This window comes from Penicillium bovifimosum (genome assembly GCF_028826915.1).
Source record: "Penicillium bovifimosum strain IBT 22155 chromosome Unknown utg000001l_segment0_segment0, whole genome shotgun sequence".
Taxonomy (NCBI): domain Eukaryota; kingdom Fungi; phylum Ascomycota; class Eurotiomycetes; order Eurotiales; family Aspergillaceae; genus Penicillium; species Penicillium bovifimosum.
In genome coordinates this window covers 3,193,425-3,217,303 of record NW_026622710.1, presented here as the reverse complement: position 1 = coordinate 3,217,303, position 23,879 = coordinate 3,193,425, and the positions used below count along the sequence as shown (strand labels likewise).

The 23,879-nt window shown below is 49.2% G+C and overlaps 8 protein-coding genes across 8 annotated transcripts; 2 read left to right on the top strand and 6 right to left on the bottom strand.

The window, feature by feature from the left end:
* Positions 1–3,432: 3,432 nt before the first annotated feature.
* N7515_001210 (uncharacterized protein) lies at positions 3,433–3,861 on the bottom strand (the record flags this gene model as incomplete). The annotated part of the gene is made up of 1 exon (XM_056661954.1): positions 3,433–3,861. The coding sequence occupies one exon, from the start codon at positions 3,859–3,861 to the stop codon at positions 3,433–3,435; it is 429 nt and encodes a 142-aa protein (XP_056527120.1).
* A 474-nt stretch (positions 3,862–4,335) lies between these two features.
* Positions 4,336–5,695, bottom strand: N7515_001209 (uncharacterized protein; the record flags this gene model as incomplete). Its single annotated transcript, XM_056661953.1, has 4 exons — positions 4,336–4,705; positions 4,793–4,919; positions 4,970–5,280; positions 5,430–5,695. The coding sequence occupies 4 exons, from the start codon at positions 5,693–5,695 to the stop codon at positions 4,336–4,338; spliced, it is 1,074 nt and encodes a 357-aa protein (XP_056527119.1).
* A 351-nt stretch (positions 5,696–6,046) lies between these two features.
* On the bottom strand, positions 6,047–8,008 carry N7515_001208 (uncharacterized protein; the record flags this gene model as incomplete). Its single annotated transcript, XM_056661952.1, has 2 exons — positions 6,047–7,888; positions 7,943–8,008. The coding sequence occupies 2 exons, from the start codon at positions 8,006–8,008 to the stop codon at positions 6,047–6,049; spliced, it is 1,908 nt and encodes a 635-aa protein (XP_056527118.1).
* Positions 8,009–11,063: 3,055 nt separating this feature from the next.
* On the top strand, positions 11,064–11,246 carry N7515_001207 (uncharacterized protein; the record flags this gene model as incomplete). Its single annotated transcript, XM_056661951.1, has 1 exon — positions 11,064–11,246. One exon carries the CDS (start codon positions 11,064–11,066, stop codon positions 11,244–11,246), a length of 183 nt encoding a protein of 60 aa, XP_056527117.1.
* A 1,055-nt stretch (positions 11,247–12,301) lies between these two features.
* Positions 12,302–14,508, bottom strand: N7515_001206 (uncharacterized protein; the record flags this gene model as incomplete). Its single annotated transcript, XM_056661950.1, has 4 exons — positions 12,302–13,155; positions 13,498–13,613; positions 13,681–13,789; positions 13,851–14,508. The coding sequence occupies 4 exons, from the start codon at positions 14,506–14,508 to the stop codon at positions 12,302–12,304; spliced, it is 1,737 nt and encodes a 578-aa protein (XP_056527116.1).
* Positions 14,509–16,319: 1,811 nt separating this feature from the next.
* On the bottom strand, positions 16,320–17,519 carry N7515_001205 (uncharacterized protein; the record flags this gene model as incomplete). The annotated part of the gene is made up of 3 exons (XM_056661949.1): positions 17,370–17,519; positions 17,152–17,320; positions 16,320–17,080 (listed from the first exon to the last, which is right to left on the bottom strand). The coding sequence occupies exons 1-3, from the start codon at positions 17,505–17,507 to the stop codon at positions 16,320–16,322; spliced, it is 1,068 nt and encodes a 355-aa protein (XP_056527115.1). The 5' UTR covers positions 17,508–17,519.
* Positions 17,520–19,296: 1,777 nt separating this feature from the next.
* On the bottom strand, positions 19,297–22,259 carry N7515_001204 (NACHT nucleoside triphosphatase; the record flags this gene model as incomplete). The annotated part of the gene is made up of 2 exons (XM_056661948.1): positions 19,297–20,920; positions 20,980–22,259. The coding sequence occupies 2 exons, from the start codon at positions 22,257–22,259 to the stop codon at positions 19,297–19,299; spliced, it is 2,904 nt and encodes a 967-aa protein (XP_056527114.1).
* A 419-nt stretch (positions 22,260–22,678) lies between these two features.
* N7515_001203 (uncharacterized protein) lies at positions 22,679–23,326 on the top strand (the record flags this gene model as incomplete). Its single annotated transcript, XM_056661947.1, has 1 exon — positions 22,679–23,326. One exon carries the CDS (start codon positions 22,679–22,681, stop codon positions 23,324–23,326), a length of 648 nt encoding a protein of 215 aa, XP_056527113.1.
* Positions 23,327–23,879: the final 553 nt, after the last annotated feature.

Sequence of the window (23,879 nt, the reverse complement as noted above, 5' to 3'; positions counted from 1 at the left end):
CGTCGCCGTGAAATTGATTTCGACGTCGGTGATCTGGTCTTTGTAACGACGAAGGACTGGCTGAAGGAGAGGCCTAGCAGGCAGCTGTCCGACGCGTAGACCTGGCAACGACCCTCCGCATGGGTGCCAACCCCGGACCCGCGAACCTTCCCTCTTGAGGGGAGGTTCCAACCTTCTGACCCTCAACGACCCGCATTTGCATAAATTTTCGGCGCCTTACCTCATTCGGTTAGATAAAATTGATAATTCATCTTTTTTTTACAGCTGTTCCGTCAATTTGTAGATATTTCACTGAATACCCCATCAATATGATGCATTATAAACAAATATTCATACAAAAGTAAACCGTAGGCATGGTCACCTATAAATTACAAGTCATAGTCGATTATATCAGTCTGGTGGATGATCAATGGCGGTTGTCGACAAAACAACATGTAAAGTTGTAGGTATTGTAGTGGGGAGGTGTGACCTCCCCCTACAGTCTGACTTGCCCTGTCCACCCATGTGGGAGAAACTAAAAATCCGAATATCGTTATATTACCGTGAAAATAGTAAGGAGCAGTAATGCTACGGTAATTAGCGCATTGTTTCTAGAATACCATAATTGTACGGTATTTCACATATTACGTATTTTCTGACACCACGGTATTGTCCGGGTCGCTGGTATTCTAGGCGGTTTATGGTATTGTGCTGTGCTTGGTATTCCTCAAGGCGGCCCGGTTTTCAGTTGCAACTTTTAGTATTCTCACGGTAATCAGGTACCCTGCCTATCTGTCCATGGATAGGTAGGTAGCCCATACCAAGGAGGTAGTAGGTACCCCACAATCTACCTGTAGAAGAACTTGGATCTATACAAGTTGACATCCTGGACGGACAAGACGCCTATGTGCCTGATGTTTGGGTGCATTTACCGTCAATCCAAACCTGGGCCGTGAGGCGAGCAGTACGAGAATTGAACACCAGAATCTATGACTGGGTGCAGCATGGGCTACATGAAAACCTACAATCTGACGCCCCCATAATGTGCCTTTTTGAGATCCTAAAGAGACTAGGAAGACCAGCGCTTATACCCGAGGTTATATGGGACCCAAACAATCAGGAGGGCTGGGTCTTTATTGCCGAGGAGACTATTCGATATCTAGTGCCGGATTCGGAAGGCGAGTAGTTTCACATCAGGATAACGGGACAGGGACAAATGACCTGGCACATGGAGCCCTGGAGGATGGGTGTGGTAGACCTACTAGGATACATTAAAGAACATTAACAATGATATAGTTATCAATCAGGTAGTTAACAGAGCGGGAGTCGAGGATCTCGTCAACTTCGTATTCTTCGTGCTCATCGACAATAACCGGAGGGGGAGGAGGTTGTACTTGAGCGACCAGGGGATCCGTAGCCGCCGGTTCGAGGAGAGAGACGTGTACAACAGGGTGAACATTCATAGACGTAGGCAAGTCCAACTTGTAAGCATGGCTGGAAACTTTCTCGATGATCTCGAACCTGCCAAGCCTCTTGCTGTCCAGCTTGTCAGACAGGCGGGTAGTGCGGATGTGACGACGGAGGAACCAAACTTCATCACCAACGTTCAAGACGGGAGGGGCGGAGCGGTCCTTATCCGCTTGTGAGGCTTGTGAGGCTTGTGGGGCTTGGGCGTAGATGATTTCGTCATGTAGATACTCGTCCAGCGCCTGTAGGCGGTCCGAGTAATCCAGCAAGGCTTGCGGAGGTGGAGTCTGCCCAGGACGAAGATACATCTCGAATCGGGGATGGTAACCATAGTTGGTGAAGAACGGGGTCAGCTCGGTGGTGCTGGAGACAGTGTTGTTGACGTTGTATGCAAATTCGGCCATCGTCAAGAGTTCAGACCAGTTGTCTTGCTGATAGTTGCAGTAACCACGAAGATATTGTTCGAGAATAGCGTTAACACGCTCAGTTTGGCCATTGGTCTGCGGGTGGAAAGCCGTCGATAGCCCCTGGGAGATGTTCACCATTTGGCATAAGGCTCGAGAGAACGACGAGATGAAAGTTGTGCCGCGGTCGCTGATCAACGATGATGGGAGGCCGTGGTACTTGAACACATAGTCTCGGAACAGGGAGGCCGTTCCGGCGGAGTCGATGTCCGAACGACAAGGTATGAAATGCCCCATCTTGCTGAGGCGATCGACAACAACCAAGATCGAATCTTTTCCATCGGAGCTGGGTAGGCCGACAATAAAATCCAAAGAGACCGAATCCCAACGTCGCTGCGGGGCCTCTAGGGGCTTCAGATAACCGAACGGTGCGTGGCGAGCAGGCTTGATGCGGGTGCAAGTGTCGCAGTTGGAGCAATAGCGGGCGATGGTCTTTCGCATACCAGGCCACCAGAAGTCACGGCTGACCAGCTCGAACGTTGCTGCGCGACCTGGGTGGCCCGCTGCGTGATCGTGGCGAGAGCGGATGATGGCTACCCGGACGGTAGACGATCGTAAAGTCGAATTCGGCGAGTTCCAGAGCTCAGCGGGCTTGTCGTCGGTTCAAAAGCTTCTTGGTGAGAAAGCTCTGCAGGTTGTGATGATCGGTGAGAACAAGAACACGATGGCGGGAACCGTAGAGATAAACACGCCATTCTTCGAAAGCAAGAACAATCGCCAGGAGATCCTTGTCGCCGATGGAGTAGTTGCATTCCGCGGGGGACAACTCGCGAGAGTAGTAGGCGACTGGGTGCAGGACAGACTTTGGCTTAGAAATAACACACAGTAATAGATATGGAATAAAGTATGCACAAAAAAGAATAAAAACCACAGAACTTCAGTTCGAAGAACTTGGGTCACGAACGGGAGCTCCGCGGAAAAAGACCCGAGGAACCGTTTCGTCGGGCGCCGGCCGCTTCATGCCGGCGCCGATTGCAGGGCGTTCGGCGAAAAGATCCTTGGTGGCACCTCGGAGGAGCTCGTGCTCCGCCATCTGATACCAGAATTTATGGATCTCGTTCATCTTTCCGGCAGCCATATACCTCCTATCGTCCGTTGCGCGACTGAGGTCAGTCCAAACCTTCAATTTAGCTGTAAGATTGGCCCATACGTCTTTTAATATTAACTCTTTGAAATACGTTCATTCCAGAGATCGGAATAACACTTACTTCGCACGTAAGATTTACCCGCTTCAGGGGATTGGGCCAAATCAAGTATCTCGTAAACACAAGCAAAACAATTGTAAAAGTCTTCGTCATTGAAAGCTCGGTAGAAGTACTGGAATAGAAGTTCCTCTTCGTGGATGCTGCTGAGCGGTATGGCGTCCTCTACCTCGGACTTGTCCATAATGGCCCCGATCAGTGACTAGCCAAGATAATATCATTTAGTAACTATCAATAGCCAAGAATGCTCTGCTTTCCACTCACTTTCATGGCCTTAAGCGTATTACATTTCCACGTTTTCGACTGATCTTTGGCAATGTTCAACGCTTTCGTGTGTAGGGCGCTGGGGGCGGCGCTGCTGCATCGGGATACCCATTGAGGATGACTGGATTGATATTTTTCAGGCTGAAGTTGCACAATACGTGCCATTTCAGCAATCTATCGTAGCATTGTCTGGCCACAACTTCACTCTCCTCGTATCCCACAGCTTGCTTGGATGGGATGCGGCGGTTATACGCCCTACGCTGTCTTGTGGCAACCGTTGGATTCGTGATTGATGGACCTTGGGGGTGAGTGGCTGGCTGAGCCGGCGGCGTGGTAGGAGTAGGACTTGTGCTTCCTGCAGTTTGGGGTTGATGGACATGGTGAAAGGGCGGTGGGGTTTCAACAAGGACGAGTTGCATATCCGGATGGTCTATTAAGACTGATTCCTGCTCTAGGCGGAGGGCGAAACCGGGTGTCTCAGACATGGAGCTTGCGGTTGGCCGGGCATCTCAAGCGAAGATTGTGGTGTGCCGTGTGCGTACTAGCTGAAAGGATGAGATGTGTGAGAAAAGAAAAAGTCGGGTGGTAAGGGCGTTTATGAATATGGACGGAATTAGGTTTTGGCATGACCGTTATTATAGTTTTATATAGTTTGGAACCGTGGTACGGGGACTATTCCTTGCATCTCTTGCTGGAAGGAACGCTTTCCCTCTACATATGGATCCATGCGTCTACAGACTCCTTCCAAAAGGCTATTGATGGCGTCCTGGATGGCTTTGCCGTTCTTTACATAGATTTCCTTTTATCTATGTATCTGTATAAAGGATGCTCTCTTAAACTGTGATCTGTGGAATGGCGATGAACAGATATGTCCTTTGGTATAGGTTGGATCAATTAACACTAACCACTGACTAACTAGTTACCGAGTATCTGGTAGTATAGAAGGATACATAGGTAGGTTAGAAAAACTCAACATTCCACGTGCAATAAGTCAAGGTAACGTCCAACTCGTCTGTGCCATCCTCATTCTGTTGCGCGGATAGCTCGGGCGAGTGTCTTTGCGATTTGGCGGTGTTCAGGACGTATTTCTTTCGATACGAGATGCCGGTGAGTCCGACGACTAATTGGGTCTGGTGCTGGGGTTTGAATTGCGGTAGAAGTAGAATTGAATCGTCTCGACTTAGGTGGGATAGAGGTTGGAGATGAACAAAAACCCGGCGCTCCCGAGGAATTAGTTCGTGGGTAAAGAAACCAAGAACTTGGCCGATCCCTTGACTTCGGTATTCAACGTAGTCTCCCACGGAAAGGGTGTATCGTTGTTTTGTCCCACTAAACGTGCGGTAGTGAAGATGCTAGCATGTTGGTCCAACGAAGGCTTTGCTTGTGGTAGGATTTAGTCTTTAGACGCAAACTTACCCATGGAAGAAGGATACCTTCTTGTACCAATGGGGAGCATATTTGCCCGGAGTGGTGACATGTGGTCTGCTATACTCCTCGCGGTAGGCTCCACGTAGTTCCTTGACAAAAGGATCGTTGGGTCCGGCTGTGGACAGGCGTCGGGGACTTGGAAACTCTTGCTCGAAGACACTGCACACGGAATAGGAACTTTGATTTCCGAGTATAATTCGGAATCTGTCATATCGTGTGCTTGGTCCTGATCTTCCGTTGGTGAAGTTGAACCCCCGATATGGAGACCCAGGTCTGACACCGGCATGTGGAAGAGACTTGCGAACACCAGCGGGCAACGCTGGGCGGCTTGCTGGATCGTGAGGGTTGTTCTTTGGTCGTCATGGGAGAAGGACCCTTCTACGTAGAAACGTAGTGTCCGTCGAAAGCTCTCCTCAAGAAGTAGGGTCCGCTCTACTTCAACCCCGTTCATCGAACGAACAAGTTCCTTGTGGTCTCTAGCTCATAGAAAATAGAAAGCGTCAGTTATCTGGAGAATACGACGTTTCTCCTCATAGGAACACAGTTTCATAAGACTAGAAATTATAGATCTTACTGATTTTTGCGTTCTCCAGAGAACGTATTGCTGTTTAACGGCACTGCATACATATCGGTATCCCCCGCATAATGGATCCCAATATCCATGTTGGGTCGCCGTTGCTTTCGTTCGTTCGTTATACCTTTCTTGGTTGTAATTTCCGCCGGGTGTCGATGTCCATCCATCTGTTCATTATTCAATGCAACCGATGATCTTGAGCGGGAAGGGGTGCGTCGTATTTCTTGAGAAGCCACTGCTGCTTTAAGAAGTCCCTGAAGACCGTACCGAGCGCGCTCTACAATCCTCTTGATGCTGTCTCTTTCAAGTTGGCTCATTGAGCTACTTGATAGAAGTACGTTACTTTTAGCAATAGACACAAATGTGAGAACAATGAGGTCCTCTGGAGGAGAAACTGAAAACGGAAACACGTGAGCCACTCCTTGGTAGAATGCGCTATCAATCCAGGACTTCTCCAGATACCGGCGTAGGAGCAAGGAAAGATCACGCTTGCCCTGGCGTGCTCAGAGAGTTGGTAACTCTCCAAATGTGTCGTTGGAGACTGCAAACGCTGCCAGCCTGGAGGGAACGGAAATCCACGTAGCCGATTTAGGAAAAGCTCTTGCCCGGCTGGTGTAAGGATCTCGTCAAAAAGTAGCTGGTGTGCCATTTTTTGAAATTCCACCATACTAAGAGTGGCATATGTCCGACGGAAAGTGGGTGACAACGTCGAGAGCTGGACAGATCTGTAACAAAGGCGAGGGATCTTTGACAAGACCTAGCTCTTTGAACATTTTAGCCCGCGCAGTAGGTGGCTGTGATGTAGCCGTGCGGCGTTGATCCTGGACTTGGAAGTGATATCGGCCGAATGTTTCGATATCAAATTGAAAATCATCCCTTACCTCTTCTGTTATCAGACATGTCCTACAGCCTCGATTGGCATGAGGCCGTTTACAACCAGCATTGTCATTTTGCTGGGGCATGTCCCCAATGTACGCAATGCAACCGGCCACAAGTCTGATAGGCCTACCATCGGTCCAGGTGATATCTACGCCTTCCTCAAGCCGACGAAGATGCGTTAGACTGCCGACCACCTCCGGGAAATTAGAGCCATGGGGCCCTAGGGTGATTGGAAGGACATTTGATCTTTTCGCACGTTCCGCGACAGGGACACATGAAGGAATCATATAGACTCCCATGATGCTGCGATACATAGTGCGGTACAGACCAAAACCATCCATGAAGGTCTGATATGGCACAGAAACACAACGTTGTGAAGATAGGGTGTCAACTAAATGTTGGCGCCCATATTGGGCAATTTCTAGTTCGCCTCTGATCGCGTGTGTCTGTTGGAGGGCTCTCACCGTGTTTCCACTTTTCTTGTACACACGGCAAATTGTGAAAGTGGAACTTGGTGGTCGGCGTACTATCATTCCGGGAACGATTTTGAACTGTCGATCATGGAATACATCGGGCTCGCGACCGAGGACCTCATCTTCAGTAAGGAGAACCTCGTCGTCCTCAAGTAGGATCAATTCAAAGCTTTCGAAGGGCGGATCTTGGCTATCAATCGGAGGTAGAAGGTCACCCGGTTGTCGGATGCTCTGTGTCCCGAGAACCTTGATATTCTCTTGCTTGTAGACTCCGCGGACACGTCCGAGATGAGGCATGAACGGAGGACGGCCTGCTACGCAGCATTCTCGGCTCCTACACCGGTACCTGACAATATCCGAAGGAAAAATGGGCGAGTGATCTGGGTATTGAGCGAATTCACCGGATGTGCTCCGGATAGATGATGCCCATGACAATGATTGCCATAATTCACCTGCCCGTGGGACTAGTTCTGCGAGACCTTTGTACATGTGGGACTGAAACATTGGGGAGTGAAGGAGCCGCGTGATAAGTGGAATTGGGTCAATGATGTAGAGATTCTTCATGTATTGCTGGTTGAGATGGCGCTGGTTCGGCGACAATGTTGGAAGCTGGGAGGGAATAACGGGGATCTTTCTGGATATCACGGGGAGTTGAGACATTTGTCCTCTTAGATTTCTCTTCAAAGTGTTGATATCCAGGGGTAACTCTTGAATAGACTGCATCTTTGACGTCTGCAAGATTTGCACAAGAGACGCATACTGCTGTCGAGTGATTCGGGCATCGTCTAGCCATACTGCAAGGAGAAGGTGGAACTCATCCATCGGGGTTTCGATATGGGGCACATCTACGGTCTCGAATACGATGTCTGGGCTAGTTTGAATCCCAGACGGTCGTGGTGGAGGCATCTCAATGGACGGCTGGGGTCTCGGAGGGTCTGGGCTTCTCTCCTCTGCCTCTTCGCAAGGAATGTTCGTCAGGTCCACCACCACCTCACTCTCTAAATCCTCCTCCCTAGGCAGGACCTGCTCTTCCACTGCTGCTTCGAGCATCATCCTACATTCCTCATTCGTGAACACATCATGGAAACCTTCTGTTGTAGAATGGGAATCGGTCTCAGGGAGGGAATGTATGATCGCTTCGGAAAGTGTGTCTGCATTCTGTTCAACAGTTAGGTCTATCCCTGGAGGATTGGTATAATAAGATAGGCATACTTCAGACCCCTGGGGAGCTTCTGGTACATCCTCTTCCAATCTGTCTTCCACTGAGGGCAAGATCATTGGTATAGGGTCTTGAGAGATCCTGCTCTCTGATGCCGGAACGTTCCTATCACGCTCATTTAGGAGAAACTTCATTCTCGTACGAAACCCTCGACGAGACATTTTAGAGCCGAACTTGTTGTTCTCTCGAGACTTGGATATGTAGAATGTGATGATGATACTTTATGCGAGAGCTGCAACAAGATCTAACCTATGAGGTAGAATCACTGTTGGTAACTTGGTATCACCTGGTAGGTACTGCCCTGTAGATATACGGTCAGTCTAGTTGGAAAATATCCCAGGTTGGATCCCACACGCTGGCTCTCGGAAATCACAATACCCGAGCCGCAGCCAATCAGTCAATCAGCCAATCGATCAAGGTTCTATTAAGCTTTTGTATAGGTAGTCCACCCATGGAATGACCAAGAGATCAATCGATCAATCAATCAATCAAAGTTCTATTAACCTGTTAGAGCCCAACTGGTATCGTAATGGAGTGACCAAGTGATGTCCCTGATCTGGCAGTGACCACCTACCTTTTACCTTGATAGGTTAGGTAGGTATCACAAAGGTTCCAAGAACTCTTTCATCTTTGGGTATTCACATTTTCGGGTTAGGCTTGATCTCGGCGTAGGTACTTCACAATCAAGATTGCCCAACCTAGCTTTGAATCCCTCGTTTCTTCCACATCACACCAGTTGCTTCACCAGCACACCAGTCAACAGCACACCAGTTGCTTCACCAGCCATTGTTCTGAGGTTCTCCGTGGCCATTTTCCGATCCTCTACTCGTTTTCACTATCCTCGGACAAATCTGGACACTCTGCTATCCGTAGAAATCGCTTCGGATGCAGCTCGCAAAGTCATCAAGCCACCTGATGATCGATTCATCGAACCCCTAGCGACAAGGAACCCAAACGACAAGGTTCTGTATCAGAACATGCTTCTCCACCCACCAGTACCAGCTTCAAATGGGAGATTAGCAAGTATTTGCTTAATCTACGGACGACAAGCTCCGAGCACTACCACAGCTTCAGGAAGCTGAAAGACAATCAACAAAGAAGCACACCATCCACAGATACATTCCATTCCACCAGCTAACAAGTGGTCCTCGATATACCTAGGTCAGACCTTATCTCCTCCACTGAATCCATCCGGATACACAATTTTTACGCGCACCCTAGCCCTACCTCTCGAAAGGTTCTACAGTGGCTAGCGCAGAACCTATTTTTCCGAACAGTATCACACCTTTCCTGGCCGATATAAAACAATACACAAGATGGCAGAATGGGCCGAGATGGAGCTCGATTCTAGTAGAGCTACACGGCCTTTCACCTAATTTTTTCCACGAACCATACGACAAAATGCGGGACCAACAGATATCAGTCGGACCGTCGATTTTTCCCCAATTGACACTCTTCAACCGGCGGCGTTCTGATGCAGTGACAGCATAGAGGTTCAGGGTTCGAGAAGACAACGGCCATAAACAGAGATAAGGTGAGCTTATCTGACTCCAATTTGCCCAGAGCAGACTATACTAAGACGCGAACAACACACACACACACACACACATCCCCAACAGCACCTCTCTAATTTCCCAAGGAAACCCTAATAATCCCAAGGGGCAAGGGCCAAAATCGGTACGTGTATCTCCCATCTATATCCAACATACTAACATTCCACTCCACTACGCCCGCGCGGTGTGTTTCACACCCACTCGAAAACCTCCACGGACATACACCGACCCAAAACAAAACCTCTCTCTCTCCCGAGAGACAACTGATTCAAATCCAAACGTACACAGACAGGTGTGCATCCTCCACGTTATCAAAGAGAATGGAAATATACTAACTATATGGTATGACGCTGTACTGAGCAGTTAGACGCGTCCAAGACTTAAGCGATGCGGTTCAAAAAGTATCCTTCTGAACACCCTCATTGCCCGCCCAAACGGACCTCTTTCCCCAGACGCAAGTCCTTCCTACGCACCCTTCCAACTCACATCAGAGTCTACCAACCGCCATCTGCTATCAGAAGGATTCAACTTTTTCTCGGAACCGGACAACGGTAAAACAAGACCAGAGCCTCGAGGAAATCCATCAGTGAGGATAATCACGACGAGGCCATTACTCCAAGGTTGCAATGGACACCCGTGGACGGCTGGATATATGTACATACTCAGGTGATTACTGGTACTCGATGGGTAGGTATGGATAGCCCTACGTAGAGTTCCTGGAGGCTGGACTAGGTAATAGATTGGTTCCAAACTTCCAATTTACTACGGTGTATACCAGTAGAAAGCCAGTAGAAATCCAGTAGAATTACTATACCTGTAGAGTACCGAGTGATGTCCAAAGCTATACTGAAATACTCACTAGAATACTCACTAGAATACTCAAGAATACTTCGAAATTACTCCTCAGCATTAGAAAATACTTCGGAAATACTTCTCTGCATTTCAAATACTTCCGAATACCGGAATTTCTAAATAACCGTATTCCACAAAATTACGGTAGTTACTGCATAGTTAGCGGAATACCGTATTTCAATTAAAAACCGGCGTATCACCATGGGAATCCCGGTATTTCGATTCTTAGTATCTCCCGCATGGACTCTTTGTTTTCTTACGTCAGCATTATCGAAAGTGGGGGAATTGATACATCCACAACAAAAAAATTGATTGCGACGCTTACGTCGCCTTACTTACGGCCAAAACAACCTCGGAGATAATTCGGCATGAATTCCGTCCCTCCGATTGGTTTTGCAAGTCAAGTTCGATTTTGCTATTCCTGCCAGTTACGGATAGTTTTTCCTTTCCGGTGACTTTCCGCCTGCCTTTCACGGCATAGGGCTAGGCGAAGCTGAGCGTCGCAGTTAATTCCCAAGACCATCGGGCGCCGGGAGACCTCGTACTGCCACAACATTATTAGGTCAGCACCCCTTGGCCAATAAGCATCCAGCACCGGGCAATTCCAAACAGCTAATAGCAAGTTAGCAACCTCTTGCTATTATCTAGATAAGCATCAAATTCATTGTATTTTTTCTTTCTCAAGCTCCTACTAGCCTTCCTTTTTACCATGCCCACTGCTTCGGCCAGTGCTCCTGCCAGTGCGTCAGCTACTGCGATACCCACTGCCACTGCAGCAGCGGAGGCCACTACAGCAACACCTACGATGCTTCCGCCACCTGAAGGAACCTTCAACACCCGGGAGCAGCTGCCTGGACTGGGTCAATGGGCCTTCCATGCAAGCATCGTATAGCAGCGTTGATGGCGAATTGCCAGTCAATTCCACTATCGGATATCCACCCCTTTTGGAGAATCGCTGATTCGGCCGATAATACAGCTGTTTTACCGTTATTAGACCCTCGAATTCCTGAACCTCGGCGCTCCCCCGGGTGGCTACAGCGGCCACTGGTAATAGTAGCGGCAGCGGCAGCGGGGAGCGGTGGAAGGAAGCAAAAGGCGCCTCCAAAACGGTCTAATTGTGGTGAAATAGGGCATACTATCAGGACATGCCCTATGCCTAAGGCCTTAGTTTGGTCACTGGTGGGGAAATCTATTGTTGTATAGTTAGTAGTACTGCATGAATTTGTTGGCATAGTACTGTACTGGGTAGTTAGGTAGTAGGCTAGTAGCTGTTTGGAATTGCCCGGTGCTGGATGCTTATTGGCCAACGGGTGCTGACCTAATAGTGTTGTGGCAGTATCAATTCCCCGAAAGTTGGGGAATTGCCACGGACATGGCACGTTTTGCTAGCCGCACGGCACATTAGTTAAGGTCCCCAAAAAAGCTGAATTTCCTCAAAGAGGAAGGCGGTGGAATGCAGATGCCACCGCCTTTTTTGGGGGTGGGGGGAAGTGGGAAGTCTTGCCGCCCGTCACCGCCCTCATTCTACTTTTATTGCATGCAGAATAGCTTGTAGTTTTTTCTATCATCATCAATGAGAAGTGTGCCTTTTTCTGTTTTTTCGTGTGTTCTTTTCCTGGATTCGTCAACCATTCGAACTTTGAGTGCTATTATCGCTTGCCACCAGCCAAGGGTAGTAGCCCAGGTTCCCTCTGATTTTCGTGGAGAAGAGTGCAGTGGACTCGGTCTGTGAGTGGGGCATTTTCAGCTGCAGGAGAAGCATTGATCTGCTGCCATCAAGGCCTTGGCTGCATCCCTCGCATTCAGTACTGAGACAAGTAGTACATATTCTACGAAGACATGTTGGAATACGGAGTTGAATGTTGTAACCATTAATGAGATTCTGCGATACTCGTACTATGAATGGGGCCTTCCCCCCCCCAAAAAAGAGTTTTGTCATCATCCAGCTTATGGTGCTAGCGTCGCGTAGGTCGTGGTGTAAGTCGACGACGTGTACGTACACCGTTCCCCACATAATGACTGTGCCTGGTAGAAGATAGGTTGCTCACATTTCTCTTTGGCCCTCGGAAGCTCCGGACACCCAAGTATACCAGTGTCCTCCGTAAGCTGGACGCATGCAAAATAGCCGCCGCCCTCGCACAATTTATTCATGGCAGAGATGGTGACTACCTCGGTCACTGTAATGGTTACATCCTTCTGCGTGGTTCTTGAGCCAGCACACTCGGTGACGGCGTAGCCAGCGTAATTGAGGGATGTTTCCGCCTCACAGGCGACCACAACACCGTAAATGTCAGTGAAGGTATAGGGGTAGGGGACCGTGGCTCTGGTGGTGGTGGCAGCCTTGGATGTTGTCGTGGGCAGGGATGTATAGCCACAGAAGCTGGCAGAGCCCGTGAGCAGAGGCAAGGAACCGTCGTAACCTGGGCACTGGCAGTAGGAATCGCTACCGTGATCTGGGTCTTGAAAGACGGTGCAGCCCAGTGTATTGCTGCAGCCAGTTGCCGTTGCTGTGGCAGTACCGACGGTGCCAGTAGCTTTAGTGGTTGCGGTTCCTGTCGCTGTCCTCGTGGCTGAAGCAGTGGGCCCATCGCCCCAGATAGAGGCCATGAGCCCGGATTCAGCGGTCCCCAACGCCTGAAAGGCCGTGAGAGCATTCGTGGTAGATTCAAATTCATCCTCAGCAATCGCAGAGGCCATGCCGGGCAAAGTGTCATAGCGCCCACTTTCTGTCGACGTGGACGTCCACGTGGTAGTATCATCGTCGTCACCGGCACCGCTGTCGCTGCCACTGCCACTTCCACCTGACGTACCATCGTAATCAGGAGGCCACAAGGGACAACCTCAAATACAGAATGGAGCACCTAAATGATCATTTTGGCGTTAGCTTCCAAGGCTCTTCATTATACCACAAACTAGAGCAGAGTAGAGAAGGTGCGTACAGTCTATGCCGCATCTTTTGAGTAAACTCGGTACGCATGTCGAAGATGTGGTGCCGTCACTTGAGCTGGTTGCCGAGGACCTACGTGTGGTCCGGGTATTGAGAGTGGAGTCGGTTGTGGAATGAGTCGTTGTTGGATAAGGATGGGGAGTGACGGTCGTTGTAGTAGGGACAAGCACCGTGCCATTCTCCACACTTGTCGTACCTCCGTACACGTCGATCCAAGAGGGCATCGCGTAGGTGATATTGCCAGAAGAGAAAGTGAACCCAGGCATAGTAGTGCTAGTTCCTCCAATAATGGTGGTGGTACCACCCACGGTACTGATTTTGACATCGTTAGCCCGCTTCTCTCCCCAGGGAAACATATGAAGAATCAAACAGCACTTACGGAGTCATGACAACGGGGAATGGGCTAGGAAGCACTGAGCTTGTCTGGTACATAACAGTCTGGCCTGACGATGGAACCTGATGCCAAACTGGAATGGCATCCGTTGTGACTGCAAAAATGAGATAAGATCGGCTGCGCTCATAAGTCAGGGGGAGGAATGGAGCTCTTACCGGGAGCGATTGAGAGAACGGTGGGCACCACAATGTCACAATATGCGTGGTACACTAAAGTCGAATTATCCTCAAACGTCATTGTCTTTGTTGAGGTTGACTGCCAGGTGAGACGTGTCGTCCATCCAGAGAAAGAGATTGTAGTGGTGCTGCTCAGTGGCATCGGAGGCCATATAATTGTGCACCCGGACTGGGCGGTAATGACTGGATTGTCATCACTCCAGATGGAGGGCTCGATGGAGATCTGACAAGATTCGGATGAGGCGTTTGAACCCAATGTATCATTGGAGGTTTGCAGGTCAATGGCCCAGTCGGCCGGTCCAAGGAAGTTCATACTAGCATACAGCTCTTTGCGAACGGCCTTGGTATCGTCGTCCATGAATGCAGCCCACTGAGTGTCATTCCACACCATGATGTTGGAATTGGAAGTTTTGTCGATATACATGTAGACATCTTCGTCTTCCATAATCGCTGCCAGCTCAGCATTAGAGATATAGCCAGCGCCGTTTGTGCATGGGCCTGGAACTGCCCCCAAGTTCGGCCCGACAAAAGTGCAACTCTCGTCCCAGCATCCAGCTTCGGTCATCTGGAAGGAACGCGCGTAGCTAGCCACACCAACGACAATCTGATTGGAGGGAACTCCGGCTTTGGTTATCATTGACAAGGAGTTGATAGTTTCGGTGAGATTGACATGGGAGCGCAGACAATTCCCAGAAGGGCATCCGGAATCAACAAAAGGTATTATTCCAATCCCACTGCCCGTGCATGTCATATGTTATGATCACAATGTAGTCCACGACCGCACTGATAGCCTGGATTGGTATTGCCTTCAGGTACCAGTATGAAGAAGGAACTGTAGTGGACATGGTCTTGCCTGGGGTCTGAGCCGCCATCGCAATATTGAGTTCCAGCAGGAAGAGGAAGAAATTGCTAGTAGAATCTGTGGTGTCTGCTGGGATTCCAGGGATATTGGCAGGCTCCGCCAAAGGTGCTCATCGACGACAGAGCAGTCGCGGTCAACCATCATAACCAAATCCTTGCGAAAGCGCCAGAGAAAAGACCCCTCATCATGTACACTGATGGGAGTGGAATTGATGGAAGGATTAGAGCGGCAGCGGTTGTGGACCTTGACGATCGACATGCCCACAGCCCGATGGGGGATGATGATACGTCCACCATATGTACGTCCTTACGTTGGAGTCCTATTTTACTGTACAGTACATTCCAGTTCAGCCTTCGCTCTGGCTTTCGATGCAGCTAATTGTAAAAAAACCAGAAACGCTGCTTACGTCCTTGGGGACTTTACTGTACCCTCCTTGGAGCTTGACGCGATGGAAACTCCTGGAAGGAGATCGTATTGTTTGATGCAAAGAGGAATCGCGGTTGCCCAAATTTTCCCAGAATCGCGATTTTGAACCGCCAACAGGGTGTCCGACCAATGGACACACAGTATTCACCTCGAACCGCCAAATCCAATCGGTGGTTCCGTGCCGTAACAAAGCTCCTTTCCCGTGTGCTTCTCGTTGCTATATACAGTACAATAGTTTCAACTCCACTCTTGGCGGTGCATTGAGGTATATTCCCAGGAAATATTCTTTCCGTGAAGACCACCGGGCTCTTCCAGCAATTTTCATTTGCTTTTCTCTAGCATAAAACTCCTCGTCCTTGAACGGCCGATTTGCCCAGCGCTCCTCATTCTTCCTAGGACACTACGCAGTGAGTGGCAGGATCTATTGCTCAAACGTGGTATGGCGGGACTAATTGATTCATGTTCTATTTGCATATAACTGAAAATAGTTCGACCAAGCAAAATAAAACGCATAAATAGCGCAGGCCTAATCCTGGTTGAACTCCAACTTTCCAAGCCAAAATCGGACTTGGGTATTCATCTGAAGAAACGGCGCAATCTTCAACCTGTCCATCCAATTGTTAACCTACAATCGCTGTCATTGAATTGTGAATCCCGATCATTTTTCGAGCCTCGTCGACATTTAGACGCGCTGGTAACTGATTACGGGTTAGGAAATAGCTGACAGCATATTCTAAGTTGCTGCAGAGACTGATAATATCCGGCCGATTTACCGAAACATGGAACATCAAAGCCTTCATCTGCATCTCAGTGAATTGGCCGTTTTCTCTGTATGATATTAGCCAGGGAAATTTCGAACTTCATGGAAGCGCGTACATTATCCTTCCACAATCTCGGCCAACAAGCAACATCATACTTAGACCTTGTGACACCGACCATTTTTTACCAACTTGCTTGTATCGAAAGATAGCATCGCGAACAAGTGACTTTCTGGGAGCTGGAAGGCGTCGGTTGCCAGTATTTCTAATGGCTGCCTCGATGCAGTTAAGAACATGAGTAGTGAACTTTCTCGGTCCGAGATTAAGACGCCTATTCTTTTCCTCATTACAGATGGTCTCGTAGAGCATGTTGACTTGGACTTTTGCGAGACGGATCCTCATCTAGTTTTCTGAGTTTGGTTTGCCCATCTCCTTGATATGTTTACAGATTCCGGCGATCCTTTGTCTCGTAGACGAGCCTGGTGAGACGCCAAAGTCCACGAAACTCCACAGTCCTTCAGCTTGCCAGTGATTGACTTGAGCTTCCAAGTAGGACAAGTCTCGGGGGAAAAGACGGTCACCTAGTTCCATGGCTTGTCGAAGTTTGTTTGTACTTAGATCCGGAAACAATAGTATCATGTTTTGAGCATGGTCAATAGGCATGACTTCAGGGGCCTGAGTGTGTTGCAAGGCTTCAAGGGAAAGAGAAGGACTAGCGTATTGATACTCCTCGGCCGGATCATCAACCATATGTGAACTTAAAGATTGCTCAGCAGCTTGGGAGATGAGGACCGCTAGCTCTGCCAGTGGTGGTCTCATGCCAATAGCATCCATATTTTCGGGCGAATTATGTAGCGTAGAACCCTCTGAGCCAGCCGGTGGCGGCGTATAATCGAATGTGGACTGGGCCAGGTCCAAGTGTGCGGGTCTTGGCACATCTAACAACTGGAAAGGATCGAATTCCGCCGGAGTGGAGAAATCAGAGCCCAAGGTATTGGTTCCTACATCTGGACTGGGAACAGACTGGGGGGTTGGATACGAGCATGTTTCAAGAGGCTGTGGTTTTGGCGGATTAACCTCCGAGTTCGAAGGTATGGGCGAGAAACCGAGCTCGTGGGCGAACTCACTGAACTCACTCCAGGAAGTGGCTTCCGTCGTGGGATCTATAGAGATCAAGTCAGTACATGCGGTGTTGACTAAATTGCGTAGCAAATCAAAGCAGAAGTTTATGCACCGTCATTTTCTCTAACCTGCGAGTGTAATAAGACTTCATTTCCGGGCATGTCGAGACAAGACATGGTTGGCATCAACGATGGTATACCCGCTTTGGCGGCCACATCCTGCCTCTCGACCTCTGGAAGAGATTGAAGGGCTAAGAGGTTATATCGAATCAAAGCAGGGAACTGACAATCATCAGCAATCTATTAATGATATCCGAGCTCTGGTACTTACTCCTTCGGACCTTGCAAATTGCTGATAGCCCGATAAATCCTCATTTGAGGATGAGTCCTTGGGATCTGTCAATATCGAACAATTTAGTTCAGATCGTCCACACCCCCATTGCTGCATGAAGCCTTCCTCCTGGGACATGTTGTAATTCCCCTATTATCACAGACCAAACAATAAAGAGGCAAGGAAAACGAGTGTGGGCAGGGGAGGCAAGTGTACAAAAAGGATGGGACGCCTAGGTGCGCTGCACCTGAGCAGGGAAAGCCAAAGCTGGAGGGTTGGGGGGGGGGGGGGTAGAAGTTGGGGAGAAAGGAGACGGAAGAGGGGACTGGGGGGAGCGACCAATTCAAGGCCAAGGTGGGGGCAAGGCGCGCGCGCCCGGAGGAAGGGAGGGGGAAATGCTAAAATCGAAGGTTCTAGTCTCCAAGCAGCGACCGCAAGAGGCTGGTGGTCGCAGAGTCGGCGGTTTTGAATCGCGAAGTTGGACATCCAATAGGCTTTCCCCACGCACCTCCACTACCGCAACAAATAGTGCTGAAGCGTCCAGAGAAATTATTTTATCTTCCTCGAAGTTTATGTATGAAGTCGAACTGTGGCACGACCACTCTCACACTGGCGGTCTCTGACCGTAAAGAATGGCCTCTCAAGAAAGGAGAAAACGGTGCTACGTCAGTGTGGAGACGATCTAGACGATCTGATCCACACGACCCATAACCCATTTTTAGCTCGGTCAAGGTTCCCATAATGCTAGACCAAAGGCTTTCAGCTTGAAAGAGTATATTTGCCTAGAGTAGCATAGCCAAAGTGTGCCGCAATCAAAAGAAGTATGCCCATATCATTCACTTACTATTTTTAGGCGCATCCCAAGCAGGCTCGCTTCTTCTGATAGAAGCCGTTATGGGATAGACCACGGTTTTCTCGCCTTTTCAAGCCATCCTAAGCAGGCTTGCTTCTTCTTTTGACAGAGACGTTCGGTTTTAACCCGGGGATATGGTAGTGTTTGGCGTTGGCTTAACGCCCACGAGCTTCCTACTTAGAGTGTGATATGTCATTTGAAAGCTGTGCCGGAAGTTTATTTATATCTTGTGTCTCATTAAAGGCTCGAGGGCTCAAATGCATTTATGTTCGTAGTCGCTATTTATATTGGGCTCTTTTATGCATTCTGCTGACCGCCTCTAGGAAGCCCCGGCGATTCGCTACGCTTCTAGAGTGCTATGTAGCAGTTTCTATATAGTCCCCTCTGCTATGTAGCAATGCCTATGTAGACTGCCTTGTTATGTAGTAGTTTCTATATACAGCGTGGATCGAAATCAGTTTCAAAATAACAATATATAAATAGCTATAGTATTGATTTTGTATGGTCTGTTGGGCGCCTAGAACACATTTTCAGCAAACATGCCAAACAAGAGGGGCGCTCCGCCTGCCTGGTCAGTTTGACTATCTGGCCAGATCTCATATTCTCTCCTTCGATCAATCTCTCATAATACACAGGGAGTGACAACTATTGATGAACGAAGTGTATAGAGACGGTATCGGTGGGATGAACGATTTCCTATGCTTCGTGCAACAATGCTAGCCTTCTGATTAGGGTCTCAGTATCCGGTTGATTCATGGGCGAATTGATCATCAAATGACGAGCTCCCAGCAAACTACATCCGGAATACGATAGAGTGGAAGGTCACGGTAAGGAAAACGGCCATATCGCGGGACACGGGAGAGGACGTAGCACAGACTCTTAAGCGCTTTCTGGCCGGCAATCTAATGAGCCGAGTCTGTAGAAATAACAGAGAGCATTCAATGAAATAACCAAAGCTACGGAAAGAAGGAAAGTGAAAAGTATGACGATGAGAGGTTTATATACCTGCCATTGTTACAAACAGAGCAAATAGAGCAAAGTAAGTAAACGAAGCAAGCAAACAATAGAAACAACCTAAGAAACATCACAATCATCACAGGCACCCCAATTCAACAGTATCTGAACCACTTTTTCATGACCTTTGGATAATGCGGCTTGAAGAGCATTGCCATACTCTCCGCCTTGGGCGTTGACCTTGGCACCTCGATCTAGCAGGAACTGCACTACCTTTTCGTGGCCCCTCCATGATGCAGCCTGGAGTGCATTGCCGTACCTCCCTCCTTGGATGTTGACGTCGGCACCTCGATCAAGTAGCAATTTCACTACCTTCTCATGCGCCCAAATCGACGCAAGCTGCAGTGGGCTGCCAAACTCTGTACTGTGGGCATTGACGTCTGCACCTCGATCAAGCAGCATTTGTACTATCTTCTCGTCGCCTTGAATTGCCGCGACCTGGAGCGCGTAACTGTGGGTGTCGGCACCTTTGTTGTATACCTGCGCTATTTCCATATCGCCTCCTATAAATGCAACCTGGAGAGAGGTGTGACATTCCTCACCTTGAGGCAAAACATCAGCACCTCTATCAAGCAGCATCTGCACCACGTTCTCATTGCCCATAATTAATGCGGCGTGAAGAGCTGTGCCGTATTCACCGCCTTGGGCGTTGTGGTCGGCACCTCGATCAAGCAGCACCTGCACCAGCTTGTCATGGCCCTCCGCTGCAGCGGCCTGGAGCGCGTTGCCATATTGTCCGCCTTGAGCATTGACGTCGGCGCCTCGATCAAGCAGCATTTGCACCACCCTCTCATGTCCTTTCAGTGATGCAGCTTGGAGTGGATTTCCGAGTCGTCCACCTTGAGCGTTCACTGTTCCCAGTGAACCTTCACCGCTGGTCTCGACCGCTAGGATCCTATCTAAAACGTGTCCCAATCCCAGGAAGGCAGCGTAGTACAGAGGAGATGCTATATCGGCAATAGAGCGATCATAACGAGCATTTGCCATCCATGTACGGTCCATATCATGTAACCTAATCCACGTCACGAAAGGCCCTGTGTCATCGTCAAAAAGCTTTAACACCAGTCGCTCAATTCTTGGCTTCTCTTCTGCGGAGGCTGCAAAATGATGAAACCAATGTCTGGCCGCGAAAGAGGCAAGGGGGAACTCCCCCAGCTTTGTCTCATCTAGCTCCCCCACAGAGAGTTCTGGTTGCAGGAGGTAGACAAGACAGATCTGGGCTATTTCTCTATTGGCGCGTGCAGTTTGGAGGGCGAGCCTTGCTGCTTTTTGTTGCAAGATGCGATCTGATTGAAGATACTCCTGGACGGAAAAATGTGCAATGCGGGCAGCCAAGATGCTTTGCCCATTGTCGTCTTCTGCGGCCGCAATCTCGATAAGACCAAGGCAAATATCGACAAGATCATCTTGCTCATATGAACGGCCTTCACGGTCAAGGCGTGGTGGCTCACGTAAATCAACAGCGTGTGCGTCGATCAGCTCAGTGACTGTGAGCGGTCGGGTGGAGAAGCAAAGCACGGTCAGAACCCTCTTCACGTCCTCAACATATTCATCGCTGATACTGCACAAGATTCGCTCGTACGTTTCATCTAGATCGCGGGGTAATGTACACAGGCATTCATCAAGCTGGTTCCGGTTTTTCACCCGCCGAAGGGCATTGAACTGACATTCGATGTATCTGAAGCTATATGTCATTTTGGTCAGAATAGTGGTGACAAACTCTGAATCGTTAAGTGAACCTACACTCCTTGTGCACTTGTCGTTAATTGTTTTTGAATCTCTTCATGACGCTCTTTCCATTTCTGCAGTTTTAGGTCGTTTTTGAGCTGGTAGGAGACAAATTTTGCTACATCTTTGTCGGTTTCCGAATTCCTCAGCGAAAGATCTTGGTCACGGGAAGGATCCAACGATTCACGGATATCAAGCTCGCTCCGGCTTGTCACTAAAAGATGGACTCCAGGTATTAGCCAACTGCGTATCTCCTTGATCGCTTTCAAGACACCTTCCCTTTTGTTGTATCGGGGGCTCTCGTCTAGCGCATCGAGCAGAAGATAAGTATCGCGAAATCGTTCAAGGAAGCGTCGTAGTGAGTCAAGCAGCACATCCACTGGAGGAGACCCGGATTTATACAATGCATGTAGTTGCTCTAGATCTCTCTCACCGTCTTGTAGCTGTGCCGATAGCTGCAACAGCACCGCGCGTAGCATGCCGTTATCATCTTGTTTTGCCTTGTCGCTAAAGGTAAAGTAGAAAAACGCGATTCCGATCCCATGCCTACCTCTCGTCTCACGAAACGTATGCTGGATTGTGGTTGAGCAGAGGACCGACTTGCCACATCCTGCGAAACCATTGAGCCACAGCAAGGAATTGCGTTCCTCTAGCCAAGTCCGAAATTGCGGGCCCTTGACGAACCATAGTCCTGTACTTGGATGACATTTTGCACACATAGCATTGTGGTTGATAGACGCATCCGGTGCCATAAGCCAGCAACGAATGGTGAGTGAGACTTGACTAGCATTTGTTCGCTCCACCAGTGATTTGACTTCCGATATACTATCTTGGACCTGGATCTGGTTCTTAACCTGCAGGACATCGAGTGCGAACGACAGATTTTCACGTATGTCGCTAATGTCTTCTTCGAGCTTCTGTAGGGTACTTTTCCGAAATGGATAGGCCGCTCTACGCCCAGCAATTTTAACGCGATCCCTTAAACCGGCGGCCGAGTCTTTCCGGAATTTCTCACACTCGCTCTGCAGCTCGGTGATGATTTCCTCGCATTTCTGTACCGCCTTCTCGACTTCTCGTAGTAGATCTTGCGTGTCGGCATGCAATCGGCGTTCGTCCACTGCAACAGTAAGGGCTCGAAAAATGCTCTGAAGGTTATCGAGATTCTGCGTAACATTTGCCAGATCGGAGTCTTGGTCCTTGTATGTAGCGTAGAAACTGATCAAAGATTGGGTGACTTGAATACCAAGCGAAAGCAGCCCGGCAATCCCTGATGCGATAGCGAGAGGATCAGCCATCCTGATCAATAGCAGTCCTTGAGATGGGGAAAAAATGATTCAGCCGTCTATTATCTCAGAGCCGAGCTTCAGCCTCGTCGAGCAGGGGCACATCAAAGCGGGGCTGAGCATAGGCTATGATAAGCATTGATGTCGAGTAACATCTGTATGAGTATTTCCAGTGACATTGTAAGTGATCACGTGATCTTACGTTACAACAAATTACGCGATTTCTGAAAGGAGCTAGATCAATGATGGACTAGCGTGTTTCAAGGTAGGGTTCAGGAAAGATCGATGTAAAAAGAGTGGTGAAACTGATTTCGATCCACTCTGTACTCCCCCAACGGGCCAGAGAGAGACGTACAGACAGGCCTCACTCTACGCATTTTCGATATAAAACTGTTGTGGTTGTGTACCGAGCGGGAGCTAACCCCGGAACGATGGCGGACCCACCCACGGGAGGGCCCGAGCCCCCTCCCACAAACACCCAAGAAACCCAAGCCAGCTTCTCAGTTGAAGACTTCCAGCCTCGAGTATCGATCGATGCAGGCCAAATCATAGGGAAAAGAACGAGAAATGGCGAAGCTTACACACCCGCCGAGGGCACAGGCCGGATTACCACCAGAGAGGTGTGGAAGCTCGTCGACAACCTCAAGGATATCATCCATCGCCAAACCACGCTCATCGAATCCACCAAAGCCGACCTAGAAGAGGTCAAGCACGACCAGAACGTCCTCCGAGAACAGAACGACAGGCTTCATGAAGAAGTCAGGGCCCTAAGAGCACAAATCGAAACCAGCCCACAACCAAACCCGCCTAGAACTTGGGCAGCGATAGCAGCCAGCGGTACCCGTGACCCGCAACTAAGCCTCCAACGACCCGAAAATGACCGGAACTGCGTCCGCATTAGCACACAGAGATCATCAGTAGATCCGAGAGATAATGAGACTAGAGAAGGGAACAGTTTCGGGAGGTACCTCTCTACCGACTCGGCTAACACCTATATCCGCTCAGCGCTGTTAAGCGTACCCTCGACTCAAGACGCACAAGTTGCCGGCATTGGTACCACGAAAACGGGATACATGTAAGCTGATAATAAGCGTCTCAGTGACATTTGGCATCTGTCTGCCTTTACCTGCTATCTCCTAGCAGAAAACTACCGTTTGGGTAGCCTGAATGCTCTACAAAGTATATCCATCAGCGCTTCTAACACACTCCGACCGGCTGGTATGCAGTGGTGCCCAACGGTGAGACTAGCTGGGATTGGCAAAAACTCCCGGCGGAGCCAACTTCCAAAAAGGACGCGCTCTTGGCTAGCCAGGTATTTGGCTCATACTCCGTGTCATCTTTTGAGCAGTAACTAGCGTTGGAACTTCGACAATGACTCCACTGTTTCATGCACTCGAGGAGCCCGCTCTTTCCTCTTTGGTAAAGTATAATAGGTACGTACCAATTGATAAGAGCGGCTTGGTAAAAACGAAAGCTTAGCACCTTCTCTGATCACAACTTCAGCAGCCCCAATGATGCCACCATACCACAAAGAACACGTGTTGTCATTTCTTCTCGACTCATGCAAGTCACGACTCGCGTACACGAAAGCCACATACTCGAAGAGACATCGCATGACACCCTTGCACTTGC